Source organism: Anolis sagrei, chromosome 1, assembly GCF_037176765.1.
Source record: "Anolis sagrei isolate rAnoSag1 chromosome 1, rAnoSag1.mat, whole genome shotgun sequence".
Lineage (NCBI taxonomy): Eukaryota > Metazoa > Chordata > Lepidosauria > Squamata > Dactyloidae > Anolis > Anolis sagrei.
This window is the reverse complement of record NC_090021.1, coordinates 214,025,670-214,049,475: the sequence shown is the minus strand read 5'-3', so window position 1 is coordinate 214,049,475 and position 23,806 is coordinate 214,025,670. Positions and strand designations below refer to the sequence as shown.

General features: G+C 38.4%; 2 protein-coding genes across 8 annotated transcripts in view; one reads left to right on the top strand and one right to left on the bottom strand.

The window, feature by feature from the left end:
- RAB3GAP1 (RAB3 GTPase activating protein catalytic subunit 1) overlaps window positions 1–22,543 on the top strand; it is a 28,890-nt gene extending 6,347 nt beyond the window's left edge. The window contains exons 7-25 of one of the 2 annotated variants that reach the window (XM_060776009.2): window positions 1,324–1,489; window positions 1,999–2,098; window positions 3,248–3,329; window positions 4,501–4,569; window positions 6,092–6,165; window positions 6,504–6,596; window positions 7,380–7,546; window positions 8,141–8,239; window positions 8,756–8,928; window positions 9,580–9,634; window positions 9,794–10,132; window positions 10,541–10,678; window positions 12,108–12,335; window positions 13,212–13,308; window positions 13,396–13,499; window positions 13,596–13,711; window positions 14,759–14,861; window positions 19,893–19,913; window positions 21,760–22,543. In XM_060776009.2, the coding sequence (XP_060631992.2) occupies window positions 1,324–1,489; window positions 1,999–2,098; window positions 3,248–3,329; window positions 4,501–4,569; window positions 6,092–6,165; window positions 6,504–6,596; window positions 7,380–7,546; window positions 8,141–8,239; window positions 8,756–8,928; window positions 9,580–9,634; window positions 9,794–10,132; window positions 10,541–10,678; window positions 12,108–12,335; window positions 13,212–13,308; window positions 13,396–13,499; window positions 13,596–13,711; window positions 14,759–14,861; window positions 19,893–19,913; window positions 21,760–22,002 (2,467 nt within the window). In that variant the 3' untranslated portion in view covers window positions 22,003–22,543. The remainder of the gene's footprint in view (window positions 1–1,323; window positions 1,490–1,998; window positions 2,099–3,247; window positions 3,330–4,500; window positions 4,570–6,091; window positions 6,166–6,503; window positions 6,597–7,379; window positions 7,547–8,140; window positions 8,240–8,755; window positions 8,929–9,579; window positions 9,635–9,793; window positions 10,133–10,540; window positions 10,679–12,107; window positions 12,336–13,211; window positions 13,309–13,395; window positions 13,500–13,595; window positions 13,712–14,758; window positions 14,862–19,892; window positions 19,914–21,759) is intronic. The other variant, XM_060776018.2, reaches the window with a different exon arrangement.
- Window positions 22,544–22,740: 197 nt separating this feature from the next.
- ZRANB3 (zinc finger RANBP2-type containing 3) overlaps window positions 22,741–23,806 on the bottom strand; it is a 60,244-nt gene continuing 59,178 nt past the window's right edge. For all 6 annotated transcript variants that reach the window (XM_060775953.2, XM_060775972.2, XM_060775988.2 and 3 more), the window contains one exon: window positions 22,741–23,615. In XM_060775953.2, coding sequence (XP_060631936.2) covers window positions 23,517–23,615 — 99 coding nt within the window. In that variant the 3' untranslated portion in view covers window positions 22,741–23,516. The remainder of the gene's footprint in view (window positions 23,616–23,806) is intronic.

Sequence of the window (23,806 nt, the reverse complement as noted above, 5' to 3'; positions counted from 1 at the left end):
TAATTGAAATCGTGTTTTGTTCTAACATAATCTCAAGAATAATTTGGTCTCCTGGCCAATAGATTTAAAATACAACTAGCTGTACCCGCCACGCGTTGCTGTGGCCAACTTTCCCTACCTCTTTCTTTTTCATCTTCCTTCCCTCCCTCTCTCCTTCCTTCTCTACCTTTTTCCTTCCTCCCCCCTTTTTCTTTCCCATCCCTTTCTCTTCTTTCTTCCTTCTCTACCACCTTCCTTCCTTCTTTCCTTCCTTCCTTCACTCTTTGCTTCCATCCTTCCTTCTCTCTTTCCTTCTTTCTTTCCCTTCCTCTTTCTTTCTTTCTTTCTCTCCATTCTTCCATTCTTCTTTCCTTCCTTCTCTTTTTTTCTATCTTCTCTCCTTCCTTCTATATGTCTTGGCTGGGCACCAGCATGAAGGGAGCCTTGCAGCCCTTGGGCTTCCTGGGCCCAGCATGGGGTGGGCGGGAGCTGCTTGTTGAGGTGGGCCTTGCTCACCTGGTGCTGGCCCCTTCTTTCTGCCGTGGATGCGGGGCGCCTTCCCACCTGTTTGGGATCACATGAAGGGCATCCTGCGGCTGCAGCAGAAAGAAGGGTCCAGTGCTGGGCAAGCAAGGCCCATCTCGGAAAGCGCCTCATGCCAGGCCCAGCAAGGCTGAGGGCTGCAAAGCTCCCTTCCCGTTGGCGCCTAGGCAAGGGAAAGCAAAGCCTGGTGAGCAGTGCTTGCATGGAGCAGCCGCCTGCCCGCCTCACCAGGGGGAAAGAAAGGAGAAGGGGTCTGTGTTTGGTGGGGCCAACAAAGAGGACAGATACTGGGAAGTAAGGAGGGTCCATGCAAGACTCCAGCGTGGTAGAGGAGGGTAGGCCCAAAGTGAAGGAAGGGGCCCTGCTGGGTGGTGGGTGGGAGAGAGAAGAGAGAGACCCCAAATCGGGGGCCTGGGGAAGCCGAGGGTCTGCCTGCCCAGCCCACCAGAGCCTTCCATGCTCTCTGTAGCTGTTTGTTTTTTTCCCCTCATGCAGGAGAGGGGCAGGGCCATGGGAGTCATTTTCGTACATGCGCTGTACCTTATTTTATCGTTTTAGGGTTTTAAAGTTCCTTACATTTTTGGTTGTTTTTTTAAAAAAGTGATTGCCACTCATTGAGTTGTTGGGTGTTTTCTCTCCAAATTTGGTGTCAGTTTGTCCAGTCATTTTTGAGTTATGTTAATCCCACAAACAAACATTGCATTTTTATTTATATACATGGCAAATTATATGATCTGATTGCACTCTATTTGTTAGATAGCTTCTGCTTAAAACATTTTAAATCTTCTGACCATTTTGCAGCCAGGTGCCAGTATTTGTGCAGATTCATCATAAATGGCGAAGAATGTACATAGGAGAGTGTCAAGGTCCTGGAGTCAGGACAGATTTTGAAATGGTTCATCTTCGCAAAGTGCCCAGTCAGTATACTCATTTGTCAGGACTCTTGGACATTTTCAAATCAAAGATTGTAAGTACAACTGTGTGGGTGTATATGCCAAGATTATTTTTACAGAAGCCAGCAAATGCTTCTTATGTCTGTAACTTATATTCAGCCTAGATTTTGCAACATGCCAAAACAGAATGACTAAGCAGCTTTTGGTAGATCATGCAGATGAGATATTCGTGGGATCTGTTCAGATTCATGGGTACATGCAGATATAGCCACAGAAATAATTTAGATCTTGTCAACATAATACAAACTTTGGATGATTATTAATATATGTGTGTCTCCCACAAGCAACATTTTTGAAGCTGAAATGTTCTTCAGCATCTAATTGCAGTCAATAGACCAGCTTTTTGTTACTGTTTTCATATTTACGTGTTAAATATTAGACAGTTTGGTTTGGATGTTTCAAAAAGATAATGATGAATAATTGTTGTTTACATTGGTTCAGTTCAATAAATTATAGCAATATTGAAATTCTCTTTTCAAATTTGTTTTCATGTCCTATTTAGATTTTTTCATGTGTCTTCTAGGGCTGTCCATTAACTCCATTACCTCCGATAAATATAAGTATTAGACTTACATATGTACTTCAGGATTGGCAACAGTATTTCTGGCCTCAACAGCCACCAGGTGAGATATTATAATTTTATTGTATTATAAATATTTGATGTTAGTGGGACTTAGTACATAAAATAATCCAGGTAGAAAGCTGTAATAGCAGCTTTCCACCTCCTGTCCCCTTCTTTGTGTGTGATTAGCTGCTTTTGCAATTGAGAGTTTTAAAACAGTGCTAGATGTAATAAGGCCAAGATGTTGGTATTTTTGAAGCATGTTACTATGCTGGCATGTGAAAGTTCCAGTAGAACAGAGGCATTCTTAAAAGTTTTGAAATGCTTAGTAGTGTTTTCCTATTGACAATGTATAAGTTGATTTTTTAAAGAGAATTCCTTGATCTGTTTGTAAAATTCTTTTCTGATGTAGAACGCCATCCTTTTCTCGAATGTAAATGTAGTTATAAACAGATGATCCCTCAAATAAGGATTGCTTGGATAGCTTCTGAGAGTCATAATGTGATTTTCAAACATGATGCACACACTTTTTGTGACTTTGTGTCTCATTTTCAAAGAGAAGTAGCTTTTTTTGCAGCTGTAGTGGAAGGGGACATTCCTGTATGTCTTCAGGTGCATTGCTTGTTTTTGCTGTTGTGCTGTCATTGCTAAATTGCAGGAGTGCAGTGGCAAACCCGGCAATGAGACCACAAAACTGGGAGAGGGTATCTACAGACTGCATGCTGCCTACCTTTGACTTATTTGGTAAATCGAAACATAATCTATATCAAGTGATGCCTGTTTCTGTGATTCTAAGGAAATTCTGTGTGCTGGAAGAGTTATTTGACCATTTTATTTGCAACTAGGAGATTAAGACTGTTTATGGTGGCTACTTTATCCTTTACTGGATCATATGGATTACTATCTGTTCCAGGATATTGAGCTAAATCCAATTATAGTCTTAACAAGAATAGGGCTATCTAAATGAACTAAACTTGCTAATCAACACCAATTTAAGTCCCGTCAATTTTAATGATCTAACTGAAATTGGGATAAAATTGTATTTAACCCATTGTTTAATAAAATTTTGGTTAAAAATTATTTAGCTACTTGTTCTCCTTCTATTTTTATCAGTTTTATACTTATGTATGCCATGCGTTTGACACAGAATAAATAAACGAATGCTGTTACCCCCCATGCTGATGTAACGTGCACCATGTTTTGCCAATAGATATTGATGCTTTAGTTGGAGGAGAAGTTGGAGGCCTTGAATTTGGAAAGTTGCCATTTGGTGCCTGTGAGGATCCTATCAGGTACGATCTAGTATGATAAATATACAGGCCTTGTAGTCAAATGAAATTGTCTTTGCTTATTTACAAAGGCCAACTTGCAAGCACTTCGCCATATAGTAGTTCAGTAGTTTTATTCATGTAATTTGTTGTAACTTAACATATAGCAAATATGCGTACAACTTTTCAGATCTGCTTGTTACCCAAAAGAGCAGGTTTTGTGGTACTGCACTTAAAACTTGTATTTTTCCAAGAAATTGAATACTTTTGCCCCTGTGCTGAAATGGAACACTCAGAAACAACATCAACAACAGATGGAACTTTAAGGGAAACTGCTCTAACTTCAGCTGTGCGGTATGTCGCCAGGAGAAGATTTAATTCTTACATCCATGTATTTAAAGGATTAAAGTAAATATACGTGCTTTTTGTTAATGGCATATATACTTACTTTAATCCTTTAAACACACACATGCTATTTGTTAATGGCAGGAACAAAATTGTATTGTAAAGGACTGAAGAGAGAGGAGGAAATATCTCTCCAGTAGTCTTAAGTCTTGAATTTCAGTTTGGGTAGTTCCAGCAGGAAAAGTTTGGTTTGGGATGTTCTCAGTGCTAAACATGTGTAGTGGAGAGATATTTCCTCCTCTCTCTTCAGTCCTTTATGCCCTCTATAAAACTGCTGTTGCATGGTTAGGGAGCCATTCACAATAGTATTTTAGTTATGTTGTAATCCGCCACAAGGTGGGCAAGAAATAAAACAACAACAACAAATTCCACAAAATCCACAGATATGTGATACCTTTATTGGTCAACCAAACTGTCGAAAATACATATATTATGTTGGCATTCAGAGTTTCACTGGCTTCTTCAGAGGTGCCAAAACCATAAAGGAGAAGAAAAGGAATGATGTTAGAATCACAGGCACTGTCTTAACTGTTTTAATTTAAGATAGTCTGGAGATACCTTGAAGCAAGTAGGATAGTCGTCATGTGTGTTCATTTATGCCCTTGAGGATGGGAGAAGGAAAATGCACAAGTTTTCATTCCTGCCACATCTGCAGATAAATTCATCAACTAGATCGAAAGCTTTTAGACATTTCACATAAGTCTAGTTTTGTATCTAAATCATTGCCAGCATTTGTGTCATGATTTTTTAACTTGGTTTAGTAGTGTACTTCCTTCTGTCTTTTTTTTAGTGAACTCCATTTAGCAACTACATGGCCTCATCTAACAGAGGGCATAATTGTAGACAATGATGTTTACTCGTAAGTACATTGCTTTTATTTGTTCTTCTAAGCCAAATATCTAATTAACATGCTTCAAGATTGTGCCCTTTTAAAGAATCCAAGTAACCTAGTTGGCAAGTTTTTGTTACATAATGAGTAGTAAGTACTGTAGTATCCATGTTGGCTTTCTCCCCTATGTGTATATTGTTAATAGGAAACATCATCCAGGAATTCCTTGTTAAAACAAACTATATGAGGCTTTTGTTTGTCACGCAGTGTTTCAGAATCAGAGTATTTGAATGTCTTGAGACATAATTTGAGGTATTCTTCCCCAACTCAGTGGTAGATGAGTGGATATTAACCCTTCGTCTTAAAATGACTCATACCTCCAAAAACCTCTTCCCTGCTGTTTAGATAAATTCTAACCTCAACAATTACAGAAAACAAAATTGACTTATGCTGTATATGACCATTTTTCAAATATTAGAAGGTGGCTTTCTTACTGCTTCTTAACCATTTCTTTTCGAAGTATTGGTTAGCCATTGTATTGGTTTTCATAAGCCTAAAGATCTAAAGCTTTGTTTTTAAAGTCATTTTTTTCCTGTGTCTAGAACATATATTATTGAAATGGTCATGAGTAAGACTTTAGTGAACACACTGTCTGTGTTCATTATTTTATATACACTTTCTTTCCATTTCTTTATTCATTGTGTATTTTCCCTTCTGCTTCTACCTACTTTTTGCTGTTTTAATAATAAACAGAATGTTGGAATTTTTTTTGTTGTTGTGTCAGGAGCGACTTGTGAAACTGCAAGTCGCTTCTGGTATGATAGAATTGGCCGTCTGCAAGGACGTTGCCCAGGGGACGCCTGGATGTTTTGATGTTTTATCATCCTTGTGGGAGGCTTCTCTCATGTCCCTGCATGAGGAGCTGGAGCTGATAGAGGGAGCTCATCTGCGCTCTCCCCGGATTTGAACCTGCAACCTGTTGATCTTCAGTCCTGCCAGCACAGGGGTTTAACCCACTGGGCTACCGGGGACTCCAATATTGGAATGATTTACACCTAGAGCCAAGGTGGGCTATGCATTGCATTTGAGAACTGTTAGATTTGAACTCCCCCAAATCGCTCTCCATTGGGTATGCTAGCTAGCATAGTATGATGGGAGTTGCAGCCCAACAATCTCTGGAGCAGTGTGCTTTGCTCACTCCAGATCTAGAAACAAATTTCTTTTCATGTGCAGTATCTCATCATGAGAAAATGTAGTAGTAATTAAAGGGCCTTGATAGTCAAAATGAAAAATACCGCTAATTCTGAAATATATAAAAGGAAAAAAAACCAAATATTTCATCTTGTGAGCCTGGCTCTGTGCAAGAAATATAGGTTCATTTTGAATTTGCAATGAGATAATTAAAACAGAGCTAGAGTAAGAAAAAAAATAGGTAAATGGATAAAAAAATGAGGATTTGTTTTGTTTATTAATAATATGGAAATATTTGAGGTTGCTAGCTTCAATATTTATGTTTGATGCAGCATTCAACATAACATTTATCTGTTTTTAGAGACTTGGATCCTCTTCAAGCACCTCAGTGGTCCGTAAGAGTTAGAAAAGCAGATAATCCACAGTGCTTATTGAGTAAGTGACCTAAAGTTTATATCTCTTGATTTTTTTCTATTAAGGTTTTTGAGTATTTTCATTAAGAAAGTGTATTATCTTGAATTTACAAGGTTCTCTCATAGGCTTCCATACCGACACTGATATCACGTGACATTGTTGCATTCTGTAGCTTCAGTTAGTGCTTATATGCACTGAAATTTCTGTAGGAATTGTGATTGACCTCTCACACTTTATTTTTTGTCAAGCCATATTAGGCATGCCAGCTAAATTACAATGAAAAACAGAATCTCAGTAGAAAAACTAATCATGTAGTATCTCATCATGGATTTAAATGATTCCCCCTTCCCTGTTCATAGGTGATTTTGTTACTGAATTTTTCAAAGTCTGTCGCCGGAAAGAATCAACTGATGAAATTCTGGGAAGATCAGCATTTGAAGAGGATGGAAAAGGTAGGAGCTTGAAAGGTCATTTTCTTGGTCATTGTGATTGTTGAAGTATGTCAGGTGTACACCGTTGTGGAAGCAAAACCAAGAGAATGGAATGGCAGTATCTGAGTTACTGTTTTAAAACATCTTGATGTAAAACAATTTCCCCTTCCTCAGAAAAATTGTATTTTTATTCCTCCTACATTTAATCCATTTTTTTACTTATTTTCAAGCAAAAATATTTCATCTTGGATTGTCACATTGAATGCTGCCATGAACGTCCAAGTTAGGCAAGGCTCTTGTATGTAGAAGGAGCCATCCTCAGTTGGGTTATTTCCCATTATTGTCCAGGCTCGGCAAGGAATATGTAATACCAGAAGAATAACTTTTCTCTCTGGTTCTGAAGATCCTGGGAATAACTCAGAATAACTTCGAGTTACTTGTAGACTTGTATTTCATTGCTTAAACGTTTAAGGCTTTTTTTGCCTTATTTTAAGTTTAATGGACCTTACTCCTCATATTTGATGAGAGATAACTCAGGTGAGGGTATCTGTTTGTAGAGAAAGTCATAATGTCAATGGTCCCAGTGTTGCAGTTTGACCAGTTTTTGCAGGGTATGCACAGTTACTTTATCATATCTTCTGTAGCGTTTTTCCTGGACAAGCAGCAGATGGCACACTCAGATTTAGCAAAGCAGCCTTTCATTTGTATTCTTTTTTAAGGAGCAGTTAGGAGAAGGTAATGAGGACATAAATGTAGATTACAAATAATTTGTGGTCTTATTTTGCCACATCTTGATATTTATAGATGCCGATATAAGCCATGCTTTGTCAAAGCTCACGGAGCCAGCACCAGTCCCAATCCATAAACTGTCAGTGACAAATATGGTTCACACTGCCAAGAAAAAGATTCGTAAACACAGAGGTATAGATGAGTCACCATTAAATAATGATGTCCTCAATACTATTCTTTTGGTAAGTTAATCTGTTCAATTCCATGGTAGTACTTTATGTTTGAATATACATTCTCGTAAAGCTGAATGCCTTTATCCAGCTTTGGTGTTTCAACTGTACTGTCTTTGAGATAAGGTGATCTTGGTTACACATTCCTTGGTCATTTGCAGATTGCCCAGTTGCAATATACCCTTTTGTGTTGGTGCCCCTAAAATACGCAAGCTTAAGACTGAAAAACATAGTGGGAATTCAAGTGTTTGATACCCTGTTGATATTAAGGGATACTCAGAGGTTGTTGCCAGCAGAAGTTCAGTTATCTCCTTGTTGTTTCTTTAAAAGAAGAGTATTCCTCTTAAGTACATTGGTTGTTCTCTTTTTGCTATTGGTATTGCCATTGTTTTGTTTATTGTGCCTGGTATACTGTGAGCAGCACCTGGTTTTGAGAAGGACTGGTTTTTTTCAATACCTGAGCACTTAAATATCAGAGCATCAAGGATCTAAGTATTTTTAGTAATCATTCATCAGTGGTGTTTTGTTGATGTACCTAATGCCTATGAAAAAATGTCAGGATGGCCATTCTGTTTGAAAGATGACTCTGTGAATTTTCCCCTTAAGTACTTATTCCCCGATGCTGCTGATAAATTAACAGATGTATCTGAAGCCCGAATAAGTACATCGGCAGGAAGCCTTCCTCCCCCAGACAATGAAGACTATGTAAGTTTAAACTGCAGAAGTAAAGAATTGTGTACTACATTTTAATGGCTTAATAAAGGAAAAGCAAAATGCAGATGTACATCTGTGAAGCTATGAATATGAGTCTATTATAACCATTATTTAAAAATAAAAGGATAGTTTTTTTATATGTAAGCTCTTTGCCTTGGTCCTTATATCAGTGATTCTCAACCAGTGGGTCCCCAGATGTTTTGGCCTTCAACTTCCAGAAATCCTAAGAGCTGGTAAACTGGCTGGGATTTCTGGGAGTTGTAGGCCAAAATACCTGGGGACCCACAGGTTGAGAACCATTGCATTATATAATCAAATTTATATGTATTGCCAAAAAATATCAAAATTCTCTTACGATAACATGGTATCCTATTTAGAGATGCATTTTGCAGGTTCAGTAAATGAAGTATATGCTTACTAGCTTTTAGTGTTTGCTTCACAATCTTTTTTCACACATTTTTGTTTTGTCTTAATCCCCCCTCTTACTTGTTTTCTCCTTGTGTTTAGAATCTCTACATTCAGTTCAAATCGGCTCCTTCAGACAGCCTCACTTACAAATTGGCTCTCTGCCTTTGTATGATCAACTTTTACCATGGAGGAGTCAAAGGAGTTGCACATCTCTGGCAGGAATTTGTCTTGGAAATGCGCTTCAGATGGGAAAACAACATCTTCATCCCAGGGTGAGTCTTCCTAATGGCATTTAGTTGTGAAAAATAGTGTGCTTTGGGGTGTGCAGCAACCATAGCTTGTGCTGTGGCCTGTTTTGATGCTTAAAGAGAGCCTCATATTGGTGCTTCCACAGAGACCATCCTGTTTTCAGCACATTAACCTGGCTCCATATAAGACAGTATGACCTATTGTCCCACCCTGGTCATTCCACAGATATATAAACCCATTTTCCTAGTTCCAACAGACTTCACTACCTCTGCTTGCCATAGATGCAGGCGAAACGTCAGGAGAGAATGCCTCTAGAACATGGCCATATAGCCCGAAAAAACCTACAACAACCCAGTATGACCTATTTATGTTTGCTTTTGATGTACCTAATTAAAATGGTCCTTTAAGTTGCCCTGTAAGGAAGATTGGGCTGATAATATTGGTTGTGGCAAAGTGGACTTAGTCTGTACGTCAGCATAAGACACAGGTGTTTGGTCAAAGCATTTACAGCGACATCTTAAAATTGATTTCTGGAGTGTAGCCCAAGAGTTCAATCAATGTTTGTTGTGCAATTGTCCCTATATTCTGCTTCTTCTGAGAACCATATGGGGACCTTATCAGGTAGGAGTTTCCTCTGTAATAATACTAATAACATTAATTTAATTTCTTTTTAGGTTAGCCAGTGGTGCTCCAGATCTGAGATGTTGTTTACTGCATCAGAAACTCCAGGTAAATATTAAAGAAGCAGCAATGTATCATAAGGTTTGAATTCAAGGTATAACTGCCTGGCTGCTGAGCTCAGATAGGTTTTGCTGTGTAAGTCAGCCAAAGAGTGAATTATGTATATAAAATAAACATAACAAATTTTCAATGTGTGTTTACTTCCAGATGTTAAATTGTTGCATAGAAAGAAAGAAAGCAAGAGATGAAGGGAAAAAAGTAAATTCTGGTGATACTGGAAAACCTGACGGTTCAAAAGAAGGTGATAAGGAAAAAGGAGAAGTAGGAAAATCTTGGGAATCGTGGAGTGACAGTGAAGATGAATTTTTTGAATGCCTGAGTGACACAGAGGATCTTAAAGCAAATGGACAAGAAGGTGGAAAGAAAGGGATCCCAAAAGACGGCAGCAAAGAGACTATATCGTTAAAGCCAGAAGGCCGTCTACATCAACATGGCAATTTGACTTTGCTTCATCCTGGAGACCCTCTCTATGTTCCAGTTACACAGGTTAGAAAGAAAGACTTAGAAGCCTTCTGCTCATCTGATTTTTGTGACCTTGTTTCAATTACACTGTTCCTGGGTTATAAATGTCATTTCCTAATTGGTTCTATAATAAAAACATGGCAAACGTTTATTAAACTGTAAATATGTTGTTTTGCAGGATGTCCTGCAGCTCATTTTGCTATAGGTTTTCAATTAATGTATCATCAAGTCTAAACCAATTCAACATACCGTATTTACTCAAGTCTAATGCACCATCAAATCTAATGTGCACCTCAGTTTTTAAAATCGTGAAACCCAAAAGTATTTACCATATTCTGTGAATCTAATGCACACCCTAATTTTGAGAAGGCAATTTAGTAGAAAAAGCTGTATTTATCCCAACTTTCAGCATTCTGTCTGTGCCTTTTGCAGGAACCAGCTCCTATGACTGAGGATCTGTTAGAAGAACAATCTGAAGTGTTGGCTAAACTGGGAACATCGGCAGAAGGAGCCCACCTCCGTGCTCGCATGCAGAGCGCCTGCTTACTCTCCGACATGGAATCTTTCAAGGTAAGCACAGGTTTCACATTGCAAGAGATGGTCTTTATAACATTACTATACTGGAATCACTCCTCCAATAGAACACTTAGTAGATCTTTCAAGAAACACTTACAGACCTTGACTCTGTGGAACAATATAGGATTCTCCTTTGCTTTTTCTTTTAGGCATGTGTATTAGAGCATTTGGTCGTCTGTGTTGTAAAAGGCTAGCTATTACCTTGTCTCTGATGGGTTTTCATAATGCTTACAAGGTGTGTCCTACAATATCATTTATTTCGTGTCAAAACCATTGCATAAATAAATTAGTATAAAACTGATAAAATAGAGGGAACACAAGTGTCTAAATAATTTTTGACCAAAACGGGGCAATAGTGACTACATTGTCTGTAGCTTTAAACAGTTTTTCCTCTGTGCATGAGGCAGGGCATTGTGAGTAAGCATACAAAATCATTGAGAGTAGTGTAGTGTCAGAAACCAATCTAGTTTATTTATTTATTTTATTTCAGGCATTTTTATCCCATCCTTCTCAACCTCGAGGGGGGGACTCAGTGCAGCTTACAACTGGGCAATCATTAGATGTCAACAAACAAACAATTGCAATACAAATAATTAATATTAAATAAGACAACAAGCTTATAAAATATATTAAAATTTTAGCCATTAAAATATTAAAAGCACAACCAAGCCTAAGTTTGCAAATCCAAATCATATCCAGAGTTCCAGTCCAAGATCTATTCAATGACAGTTCTCACGCGTCATTGCAGTTGCTGCCCAGTCAGCTGCACGAATGCTTGTTCAGGTATTTTGTGGATCTGCTTTTGAATTTTGTAACATTGAACACTCATGTGAAACCTTTCTGCTGAGTTAGTATTTATTTTTATTTATTTTATTTACAGTATTTATATTCCGCCCTTCGCAACCCAAAGAGTACTCAGGGCGGATCATAGAATACATATACGGCAAACATTCAATGCCATTATACACTGAGGTATATAGGCTTTTCCCCATCTTTCCCCCACGAGGTGGGGGGGGGGGGGGTTGCTGTCGCTCCATCCACCATGTTGAAGAGCCCTTTGATTGAATCACTGGCATTTTCTGATGTTTTCTTTTAGTGCCATTAAAATACCTCCCTGCTTAAGCAGTACTAATTAATCTACTCACAGCCATTTTCGATATGGTATGTGGGCAGTGAGCTGGGCTGAAGGTCGGGTGTTCACCCCCGACCCAGACTTCAAACTGCCAACCTTCGATTGGCAAGATTTATTGCAGCTGGTGGTTAACCTGTTTTGCTAAAGTCTGGCCCAACTATCATTTTCAGGATTTTGTATCCAATTTTATATACGTCTTTGTAAAGACGTAGCTACTTTGCTAAGCAAGTTTTGTTTTGTTAAACTTACGTTCTATTTCTGTGTCTTCCCCCTCCTGCAATTCCATCTTAGGCAGCCAACCCTGGTTGTTGTCTGGAGGACTTTGTGAGGTGGTATTCCCCTCGGGATTACATTGAAGAGGAAATTGTGGATGAAAAGGGGAACATGGTCATTAAGGGTGAGCTGAGCGCCCGAATGAAGATTCCCAGCAACATGTGGGTTGAAGCCTGGGAAACCGCAAAGCCAATACCAGCAAGGAGGCAGCGGCGGCTCTTTGACGACACTCGTGAGGCGGAGAAGGTAAAAAGACTCCTGATGGGCTGTTCAGAAGGTTTGGGCTTTACAGCATTGACTTAAGAATGGCACAACCCACTTCTGAATATTGTTGTTTGTTTTGTACATCATCCTGCTCATTGTATTAGCACACACCATGCAGATTGCTTTTAAGGTTGGATTAAATAATGATTTTCCTTCCAAAAATAGAATCCTGTGGATTGGAAGTCTTTTTTTTAAGGGAAAATAAAAACAAAGTCATCAAAGGCCCTTCAAATAATTGCCAACACTCGGGAGTTTTATGTACTTTGGAAATAAAGCCTTTCAGACTTGGCAGTAATTATGAAGAGTTTTTCCTTCCAGGCCTCTGCTTCCTGCCCATCATCAGTTCCAAACAAATCCTCAACTTCTTCTAAGCTACACTACTTCATCCAGAAAACTATGCTGGGTAGTTGAAAGCCAGTTCTGCATTGTTTCACTAGTTTGGGACTTCACTTGTAGTACCTTCCAAAAATTACCTACTGATTAAAAGGGTAGATGTACTTTTCCTGGCAGGTTTTGAGCTTTGAATATTCATTATCTTTGTTTCTTAGAATCCAGTCATTTTCAGGTAATTTGACTTTTCTCATGCTAAAGCCTAAACTTTTCCCAAAAACACAAGAGTCTATAACTACCATGCAGATTATCCCCCCCCCCCCCCCAGAGTTACAGATAGTTAGTATAAAAGTTGTGAGATATAAATACAGAAGTCTCTTTATTAGGGTTCATTCTGATAGCCTCCATTCCCATAATACTTTCATGTAATATAGCAGAGAGATGATGTCTGTTGAATAGCAGCAAGATGCTCAGATGTTAGTGATGGGATTACTATGCTAATGGGGTCTTTATTTACCAAACCTGCAGGTGCTGCACTATTTAGCAGTTCAGAAACCTGCTGACCTTGCGAGGCATCTTCTGCCTTGTGTCATCCATGCAGCTGTACTCAAGGTAAAGGAAGAAGGTAAATAACACTTGGTGAGCAAGAACTCATGCTTGGAGGGAAAATAAACTATTACCTACAGTATTTGTTTTCATGTTTTCCAAATAGAATCCCTAGAAGACATTTCTTCAGTAAAGAAGATCATTAAGCAGATAATCACCCACTCTAGTAAAGTCCTCCGGTTTCCAAATCCAGAGGACAAAAAACTTGAAGTAAGATGTTTTGGTTTTTAAAAAAGTTTTATTACATCCAAAAAAAGAAACTTTCTGACATTTGGCACCTTGGAAATGTTTTCTCTTCTTGCATAGGAAATAATTGGTCAGATTCTGAGTGTGGAAGCCACAATTGCCCGAGCGAGGTCATTGAAAGCAAAATTTGGTGTTGAAAAGTGTGATAAGGAAGAGGAACGGAAAGATCTAGAAAGGTGAATGATTTCAGATTCCTTATATCTCATTGGCCTCTACAGATCAAATTCCTTCATGCTCCCTTTTCTTGCTCTGGTTTGTCATCTTGTATGCAAGACCATTTGGGATATAGAAGTTGAAACTGACATATTTGGGTCTTTGATTACAATCAGTATGTATGAGTGTATTTACTTTAGTATATTTACATATATTTTTGTATCCCTGACTATATTCTGAAGTGAGGAAAGTATCTTGTGGCCTTTATGATAAACACACATCTTTATGCATGTGAACTGGTTTTGAATTGAGTGGCGGAAACCAGGATTAATGCTTGTATTCACTTAACAATCATTCATAAGGAAAAGAGGGCAGGGAAGATTGGTATATGAAAGAGTAAGGGTGATTAAAACCCTGGGACATATCCAGTGTCACCAAAGGTTGTGAAGTTCTTACTAGCCCTGTGTTAGGCAGCAGCCATAGATACATTTATCCGGAGCCATGTCAGATGCCAAAATATTGACCGAGTCACATGTGCTCTGAATCAAAGTAGTTGATTCAGAGTATATGTTTTCAACACTTCATGACTCAATTGTCACATGCTTTCAGTGGAATTAATCTGGTTGGCTTAATCAGTTTTGCAGACAACCAATGAAGAGTAAATAAAACAAGTGATATTACCATATATGCTCAAGTATAAGCCGAGTTTTTCAGCGCATTTTTAAGGCTGAAAAAGCCCCCTCGGCTTATATTTGGGTTGGCTTATACTTGAGTATATCTGGCAATTTTATTGGTATCTATTTCTATTTTTATTTTTGAAATTTACCAGTAGCTTCTCCATTTCCCATTATCCTCGAGTCAGTAAGTTTTCCCAGTTTTTTTTTGTTGTTGTAAAATTAGGTGTCTCAGCTTATATTTGGGTTGGCTTATACTCAAGTATATACGGTATATCTCAGTATCTGGGTATGTTTAGTGTGCGTACTTGTATTGAGAAGCTTTGAAGTAACAAGCTCTTAAAAAAACAAAACAAATGGCACTTTGGTGTTCTGACTTTTGTTCTGTCTTGTCAGATTTGTGAATTCTTTTCTGGAACAGCCAGAAGTCTCAGTCATTGGTGCGGGAAGAGGTCCTGCTGGGACTATCATTCACAAGCTTTTCATGAGTGCACAGAGGGTAAGCCACAACATTTCAGACCACATGGTAAAACAACTACCTTACAATGTAGCTGTATTATTCTTTCTGCTTCAGGGTGATAGATTATTTCAAACTTCAGAATTCTTTCTATATAAAGATATTCTGGTTATATTTTCCAGAAGGGGGTTGCAGTAATATGCAAGACAAACTGCAAAGCCTTTGTTGCCTTTTAAACCCTAAGTCCTATATCTGATTGCTTATGCCCAATGAAATTAGATCAGGTGGGATTTCCATAACTTTGGACTTACTGGTACTTTTCAGCAATTGAATGGTAATCAACAGAATCTAACTGAATTAGGACTAGCAGTTTGATTTAGGGTTAAAAATAATAATGGCATATGTTTTGTGGGGACCAGATGGTACTTCCTGTGATGCATGAAGATGCTGATACTGGTTCATTCCAGGAGCCAAAAAATGTTTCAGTTTAACAAGATGTTTTAAGAGCGTTCTGTGTTCTCTCAAGCCCTCACATGCTAGGAAATGGCACTTTAGAGATGCACCATGCCATATCCATATCAGATAGGATTTGGAGATCCTAGTTTCAGGATGTCCCTGCAGCTGGATGGTTTACAGAATGGTGGGCTCATATCTAGATTTATTTGCTCACTGGCTGTTTATTTCACATTGAATTAATATTCTTTTGGTTTATGGAGTTTGATTAAAATTTGAGTAGTCTACAGTGCACTAATCTTGAAATTATTGACAAAGTCTTCTAAACAATGGAAATACTGAGCAGTTCAGTTGAAAGATGCATAAATAGTATATCTTTTTAAAACTGCTAAACACTTTGGATAAGTTTATTGTATGCTTATTTAATGAATCAGACATGTGGAAAGTGAGGTATTTATATATCTAATGAAGATATCAAGTGGAATTTGCAATGTCTCGGAAAACTTTCTAGACTGTCTTGTGCAGTTTTTCAATCTGTGTTGTTGAGTGTATCCCTCCTCCACATACAGAAGCACACTCTTTATGTTCTCTTTCAGTCCTTGTGTCTATCTTACTGTTTCAGTCTCTGAGAAATACAAAAGAAGTAGATGCTAGGAATGCATTACCTGTATTGATAACAAGAAGAGTTATTGGGATGGCATGCCTCATCCTCTGCATTAAAAAGAAGGGAGCTGATATGGCATTTCAAACTCCTTCCAGGCATTTTTAGAAGTTATCCTCTGACTGTGTTCTGTCCCTATACCTTTCTTTTTAACATTTTTCCAAATAGAGATAATATTGAGGGGAAAACACGGGCAAAAACAACTCTTAAGCTGTGTAAAAATCCAAACATGATTCCAGTGTTAAATAGCACCTCACTGTTTACATATAGAGTTAGGCATGTCAGGTCCCTCCCTTGGGCTCTCATTTTATCACTTTAAACAAGCAATTTTTCTAGTTGGAATTTGTTGCTCTGAATAGCCTTACATAGCTAAAAATGCCTTTTAATAGAAATTTTAAACCTATTACAACACCTTTATAGGCAAGGATTTAGTGGATGTCCCCCTTCATGCAATACCAAACAGTTTTCTCCAGAATCGGTAAAAATGGAGACACTGGCTGACAAAATCTATTCCTGGCAATGCCCCTTGCCCCAAAATAAACTGTTTGAGAACACAGAAATGCTGGACCACTCTAAAAACTACCATGTCAGACTACACAGAGAAGCCACTGAAATCCCCAAGCATGTGGAAAATTTCAACAGAAAGGAGGAAACCATGAAAATGAACAAAATCTGGCTACCAGTATTTTAAAAAACTCTAAAATCAGAACAGTAATAAAGAGCAACACTTAAAAAGCAGGGGAATTCCAGACAAGAATCAACCAGGATCAGTTAACACCCCCCAACAAAGGAACCCCCAGGCAGGAAGCAGCCAGGTTTTAAAGCTGCAAGACTATTCAATGCTAATCATGGTAGCCAATGGCAACATTCACACTTGCCTCCAACAGCCAAGAGTTCTTTCTCCAACGCTGGACATTTCACAGATATATAAACCTCACTTACCTTGTTTCCAACATACCTCACAACTGCTGAGGATGCCTGCCATAGATGTGGGCGAAACATCAGGAGAAAATCCTGCTGGAACATGGCCATGCAGCCTGGAAAGCTCACAGCAGCCTAGTGATTCTGGCCATAAAAGCCTTCGACAACACATTAAACTATTTCTATCTCAAAAATGGCATGGCCTGTCTCTTACACTGCCGAGTTTCAAACTGCCCATCAGACCATTTGCCAAGTATAAGCCATGAAACTGGCTACCATGTCCTCCCAAATTTCTGGCCATCATGGTACTATGTGTCCTCTGTATTGCTCTGCTCATAAGCTAAAATTGCAATTCTGCATTTCAACTAAATGAGAAAATTTGTGTTATTTGGCAAATAATACATTACAGTGTGTCCCTTTTAAGGCACTAGTTGCATGAAATGACCAGAAATTTAGGAAGATTGCTGCACATTATACAGGATGTCCCCCTAAAATGTATACACCCATTTACAGCTAATGCTATTGTTTGTGAAGGATAAGTTCATACATTTCTATTGATGAATAAATGTTACAATCATGATTTAATCATGGTTACAAATTCCATCTTAAATTACATTTTCTGTAAAGTGTTCACATTGTTGTCCTTGCATAGCAATGCACTGCTCTTATTGTCAAAGCCCAGAGTTGCAAACCTCACTTAAAGCGTATCTTGTAATTTTGTGACACTTTGCCACATTAATCTTAGTAAAGGTTTTGGGGAGGCACAGTATCTATGTGTGGTCCATTTTGTATTAAAGTGATTAAAATGAAGTAGGTATTCTCTAGTTTGTCAGAGAGAAAAAAAATCAAATTTAGTAATTGTTAGCTGTGAACAAGTTTAAATTCTTCTCTACATGATATATCAGCTTCTGAAATGTTTTAGTATATCTAAGAATAATCTAAATAGTCTGAAGTGAGATATGTTACTGCACACCACCCATCTGTTTGATTTCATGTTTAGTCAAGTAAGTTACATTGCTGCTTGAATCCAAACTATTCCGTACATGAGCAAGAAGGCACCCCATATCTGTATAGAGGCAGAGTTGCCACTTCCTCTGACTGGGTTATAGCCTCCTATTTTGCATTTCTGGAGGATTTTATGAGTTCATATAAGTAGTTTTTCAAGTGTGCAAACATTCATAAAACTACTAGAAGGACAACTTTTTGGCTATGAAGCCTCCTGTTTCCTCTAATGGAGGTACTCTAGGGGAACAGTTCCATATGGGAATTCGGTCCCATCTTATTAATATATTTGTTAGTAGAAAAATCTGTTAAGAATTTTGTTATGATTTGATGCTAGTTTATTATGCAGCTGTATTCCAAATGAAATGTGATGAAATAATAGGTTATTACCATTTGAGCACATTGAGTTGTGGGCCATTCTGCATAAGTGGATGTTTAATGCAGAGGCTGAACTTGGAAAGAGGTGGCAGCAAAAGCCCTCTAATGCAATTTTTCATACTTTGGATGCCTCCCATCATGATTGACAGCTTGCGATGTGTGTGGAAGAATATTTTGTATTTTCTGTCCTTCCTTATGATTGGAAAGGACAGAGATTAAATCCCACACTTCTGTCCTCCCTAGAATATGGTGAACCAGGCTGGCCCCTTTGCAAGGGAATGACTGGTCACCTAGGAAGGTGAAGGCTTTCAACTTGGTTTTCTTCCATCTGAAACAGATTACTGACTTAAAGCATGTACAGAGCAACATGTAGCTGTTTCTTTTCAACTGGTGGTCTTTTATTTCCTGTAGAAATATTCAATGGTTTGTCTCACTGGTAAGCGCACCTTTTGTGTTACCATTAACTAGTACTTCTTGCGTAAATTCTTTGAGCTAGAAATAATAATCTGAAATGGATTTAAACCCTTTTGAAAGACTGGAGGACCAACGCTAGCCTGACTTTTCATTCTCAAGTAGAACAGTGCTTAAAGGTGCAACAGTGAAACAGCCACTAGTACAAAGGAGTGCTTTTTAGTAATATAAATTACTGTGGATTAGAAGGTCAAAATGATCGTGTTTACCTTTACATTGATTTCCAGTGGCATCTTTTTTCAATGTAATTTCCAGATTTTCAGTATAATTATGGGGTGCATAGGAGTCTCCTTCTGTGGAGGTTTTGAAGCAGAGGCTGGATGGCCATTTGTTGTGACTGCTTTGTCTATTCCTGCAGGGCTCGACTGATTGCCATTGTGTCCTCTTTCAATATTATTTTTTAATGTTTATTAAAAACCTATTTTGTTTGAAAACAAAACAGGATAGCTTGAGATTTTCATACAAATTCTGTGGCCCTAAGTTTTTGGGCACTGCAGTTAATTTTCATTGCAAATGCAAACAATATTTTTTTCTTTTTGTTCAGAAATGGATTTTATAAATACTTTTCTGGAAATATATTATTGTTTTTAAAAAGCATTAGTTCTGCTTCTTAAAGAGCATTCTTTATAATCTCACTAAAAGCAGTGCTTTCTGCTGTTGATTTATGTGGGTGCACTGAGTGACAAGCAGAATACCAGTTTGTCTTTCAAGCTTCAACTGCGCTGACATTCAGTTGCATAAAAACGAATGCAGAAAAGCTCCCAGATTTAAACCATGTATACAAAAGAAAGTTCATAAAATTCCCTGTTCATTTTCAATGGCAAAAGTGCAGCCATGAATGACAGTGTATCTGTTGTGATTACCTATATTGAAATGAAGGGGGGCCTGCCACAAATGGGGAACTCTGCTACTTGTGTTGGTGTATCAAAAGTTGCATTTAGTGGATTTATTTTTTAAAAAATTGTCGTCACTGCTCTATTGTCTGAATTGGCCGTCTTCTCTGCACCAGTTAGACCTGTATGTCATCTCAATGTTAATCACAATTCTCTTGATAGCAACCTATATCTGACTACAGTGTGTCTGCTGCCTCTGAACAGCAGGCCGTTCTAAAGCCTCTCTCTAACCCCATGTGAGTCACCTCTGACTTGCCTTTCTTTCTTTTGTCACTGATTCCCTTCTTTATCCAGCTGACTGAACCTACTGAGGAGGTAACAAGACTTTTCCCTCATTCGCTAGTCATCTGCCTAGCTTCATGTAGGTGCGCAGGAATGAATGCAGTAGCAGCATAGCATAACGGCTTGGTTTGAGTACTACTGATCATTTGCATTTTCACACCATACAAGTTTTCCCCCATATTTCCAGCTTCTACCAGTTTTATGAAATCACAAGTTTTGAAAGTAGTTGTGAAGAAACTTGTGATTGAAAAACTGGAGCTTCCAAGTCGGTGTCTTAGCAGTATGGAACAGAGAGAGCCTTTCCAGATGGAAAAGTAGAACATAAAAGAATGTTTTGAGGACTGTTTGGAAATACAGTTCTTATTGGTGACCTTTTATTGGGTGTCTTTTTGCTAGGAGGGGTCAAGGATGCATGCTGTTAAGAATGTTTTTTTTAAATATTCCCCCCCCCCCCCGCCAAATTGTTTTAAACTTTGCCAACCTATATTTCCTTTTGGGTGGGCTTCAACCATTTTGTGAAAGCGGTCCATGTGTTCAGCAGTCTTCCTTTTACAAAGCTTAATGTAGAGTGCATGCTAAGTATGTTGGACTGATAAGTTGATCTTGTGGTTAAGTTGGGAGCAGGTTTGGGGGCCAAAATTATGGATACATGAAGGGTCATTCAGGCAGGGGAAAGCACCAATGCTGCCTCAAGAGGCCAGCTGCCATATCTCTGCCCAGGAATTCAGAAAGTTCCGAAGATTACAGGGCGGCTACTCTTGGAGGGTAGGACAGTGGTTCTCAACCTGTGGGTCCCTAGATGTTTTGGCCTTCAACTCCCAGAAATCCTAACAGCTGATAAACTGGCTGGGATTTCTGGGAGTTGTAGGCCAAAACATCTGGGACTCACAAGTTGAGAATTACTGGGGTAGAAGGAGTTGGTTGCTTCTTCTTTTAGGTCATCCTGGGAAGGAGTAAGCTGTTGGCTTTGCCACTCTGTTCAGAGAAAGGTTTTATGTTTTTCTTTTGATAAAATTTAGTACTTACTTTGACCCATGGATAAGTCAGCCCAGGCTTTTTGAATTGATTTTTGACTTTCTAGACTTATGTGTGAATATTTACGGTATATATCTCCTGGCCTAACAACCCCCCTCCCCTCCCCTCCCCTGCCTGAAACATCACTCAGTCAGGCTCTGCTCACCAGCAGAATGGGCCACCTTCTTCCTATGCGGCTGATGCCTAGTAAACTAAGTTGAGGTGTAGGGGAGAGGGAAACAATTACATTAATTGCATCACAAATGGTGGCAAAGTTGTGATTGTAATTTCATCTTCACAATAACGATTTACTCAGGATTACTGCATTCAAATCCTCACTCTATTTTAGCTGGGATCAATTGCATGGGGAGATCAATTCTGCCAGCGATTGGAGTATATTTGTGCAGACGAGACCAGGAGAAATGACCTGCGTATAATTAAGTAGTTTATAGAAAATACTGGCCAATGTTGGACATTTAGGAATTGGTGTGGGGATCAGATCAGTATATAAAGCCATTCAAGGTCCACTTTTGCGCTTGCCTGACACAGTGGTCTGTGGTGTGCTCCCTTGCGTGATACTCACGGCTGAGCTTTTAATGCTTTGATACCACAATGAACGTATTATAGAAGCATAATGAACTGCAGAATTAAGGAATATGTGCCTTTGCCCCAAATTAGTAATATGGTGAATATTCTGCTTTCTGTCACGCTCATGTCGGTTTCACCTTTTTGTGTATTGCTGCTTGGAAACATCCAAATCTTGTGTTTACCTGTGCAGTCTTTGTCTTATCCTGTATCCTTATCCCTAAAACCATTTATGAAGCAAGGTATTGTATCTCTCAAGTGAAAGGCTTCTGTTTTTTAGACGGCTGCAATGATGCCCCTCGATGATGAACTCAAGAGATCGGGCTCCATGGATGAGAAACGCATGAATTTGGGATCAGCTGCGGACTTTCCTCTTCCAGCAGGGCGGGAGGTCATTTTACGCACCACAATCCCACGGCCGGCTCCTTACTCTAAAGCTCTGCCTCAGCGAATGTACAGCGTTCTTACAAAAGAGGACTTCCGACTGGCTGGTGCCTTTTCATCCGATACTACGTTCTTCTAATATCATCATCTATCGAACTTGCACCTTTTGGGATGGCATGCGAAGTAAGCCACCACCTGGCACTTGATGGAATTGTGTATTTATCCAGTCCTTTAAAGATGAGGACACTCCTTCAGTAAATCAGTGATCAAGACATTCTCAAGATGAACAAAAAATCCAAAACATTTTTCTCATAAGATGTTTGTAAAATTTTAAAGAGTACTTTGTTAGTGCCCAATTTCTGTGGAAACTCCTTGTCTAGCTGAAAGTGTTACTGGGCTTTCCTAGGTTAATAAACAAGATTACTCATATTTAGCTTCTCAGTGTAGTCCATCCAGTTCAGCAGATCTATTTACAGTGGTAATCAAAATATCAGAGAACTATATATGAATATTGTGTAAAATCTAAATATGGTAATATTTGTAGAATTCCATGGCCTTTTGTGAATGCTTGTTCTGTTCAGTTTTAAACTTAACATGGCCTATAATACTGCCACAAATTGGTTCAAGCTGTTAAAACATGTCTATCCAACTTAATAAATACAAACTTATTTGTGGATTTACATAGCTTCATCTCTTACTTAAAATGGGCTAAAACCTTGCTTCATGTAGTATGATAAAGATAGCAAAACTGATACCACAACATATCACCAGGATTCTTGCCATGGGATGAAATGTATTTAAACCCTGTGCACCAGTAGGTTTGAACATTAAATGTTGACCTCTTATTTATACATTTCCTGAAGGGAAAGAGTAAGGGTTATTTGAAACAGTTGAATGTTATTGCTTTATTCTTCTAAGTGAACAATATCTATTCAATAATGAACTGGAAAGATCCAGATTGCAGCTGTGTACATCTTTAAGAATGCTGACAATTACAGTAAAGAATGAGGTCAGCCAGCATACAGGAAGATACTTCAAAATACAGTAATCACTTTATAATCCAGGGTGTAAATCCACTTTTTACTCCCAAGATTACACCTATTAAATTACTTGAAACTATGTCATCAGTTACATAGATTCGTTCTCATTTGTCTTAATCACTGGTCACCTATCAGAATTTTGGATGTAATTTGAACACAACACCAGTTGAAATTGCATCAAAAATAGCTCTTAACAAAAAACCCTCCATATCACTGTACAGGTAACATTCAAATTCTAGCTTGTTCAATGAACGCTGAAAGTACAGGTGGTTCCCCTTCTTCCCAGGTGGTATTATTATTCAGAATTATAAAGTAACTTCTAAGTATGAGGAGAAAATTGTAAAAGCCTTTAAACCAGTGGCAGGATTTCAGAACAAATGTCTAGCATTAAAGTCTTTCAATGTGAAACATACTCAATTTTCTTCCATCATTGGAAACAAAAATCTAGGTGCATGTAGTCATTTCCTTTTCAGACTTATGTGACAATTCTTCAGTAGCTATTATTAGTAAAAGCTGGATAACATTGTCATTGGGAGCCATTAAACCCTTATTTCCTTATTTTAAAAAAATAACATGCTAAGGCATGATTAATGGAAAGACTACCAATAAAGTTTCATAATTTCACAAAAAATCTAGTAATATCAGATCCATATTTTGAAGCAATACTTTGCCTCTTCATTTGGCTTCTTTCCTTGGCTTGCTTTGCTGTTCTCTGTAAAATGAAAAAAAAGTAATCGTATACCAAAACAAATTTAAAATAGATTTCACAGCATAGATCCAGAGTAAATGAGAGATGGAAATATAGTACAAGCTCAGCATCTGATGTTTAATATTTTAAAATGGGTTGGGAACCCCAAGATGTTGGCCCAGGACTCTTCATCAACCTTAGGCAGCAAAGTGGTG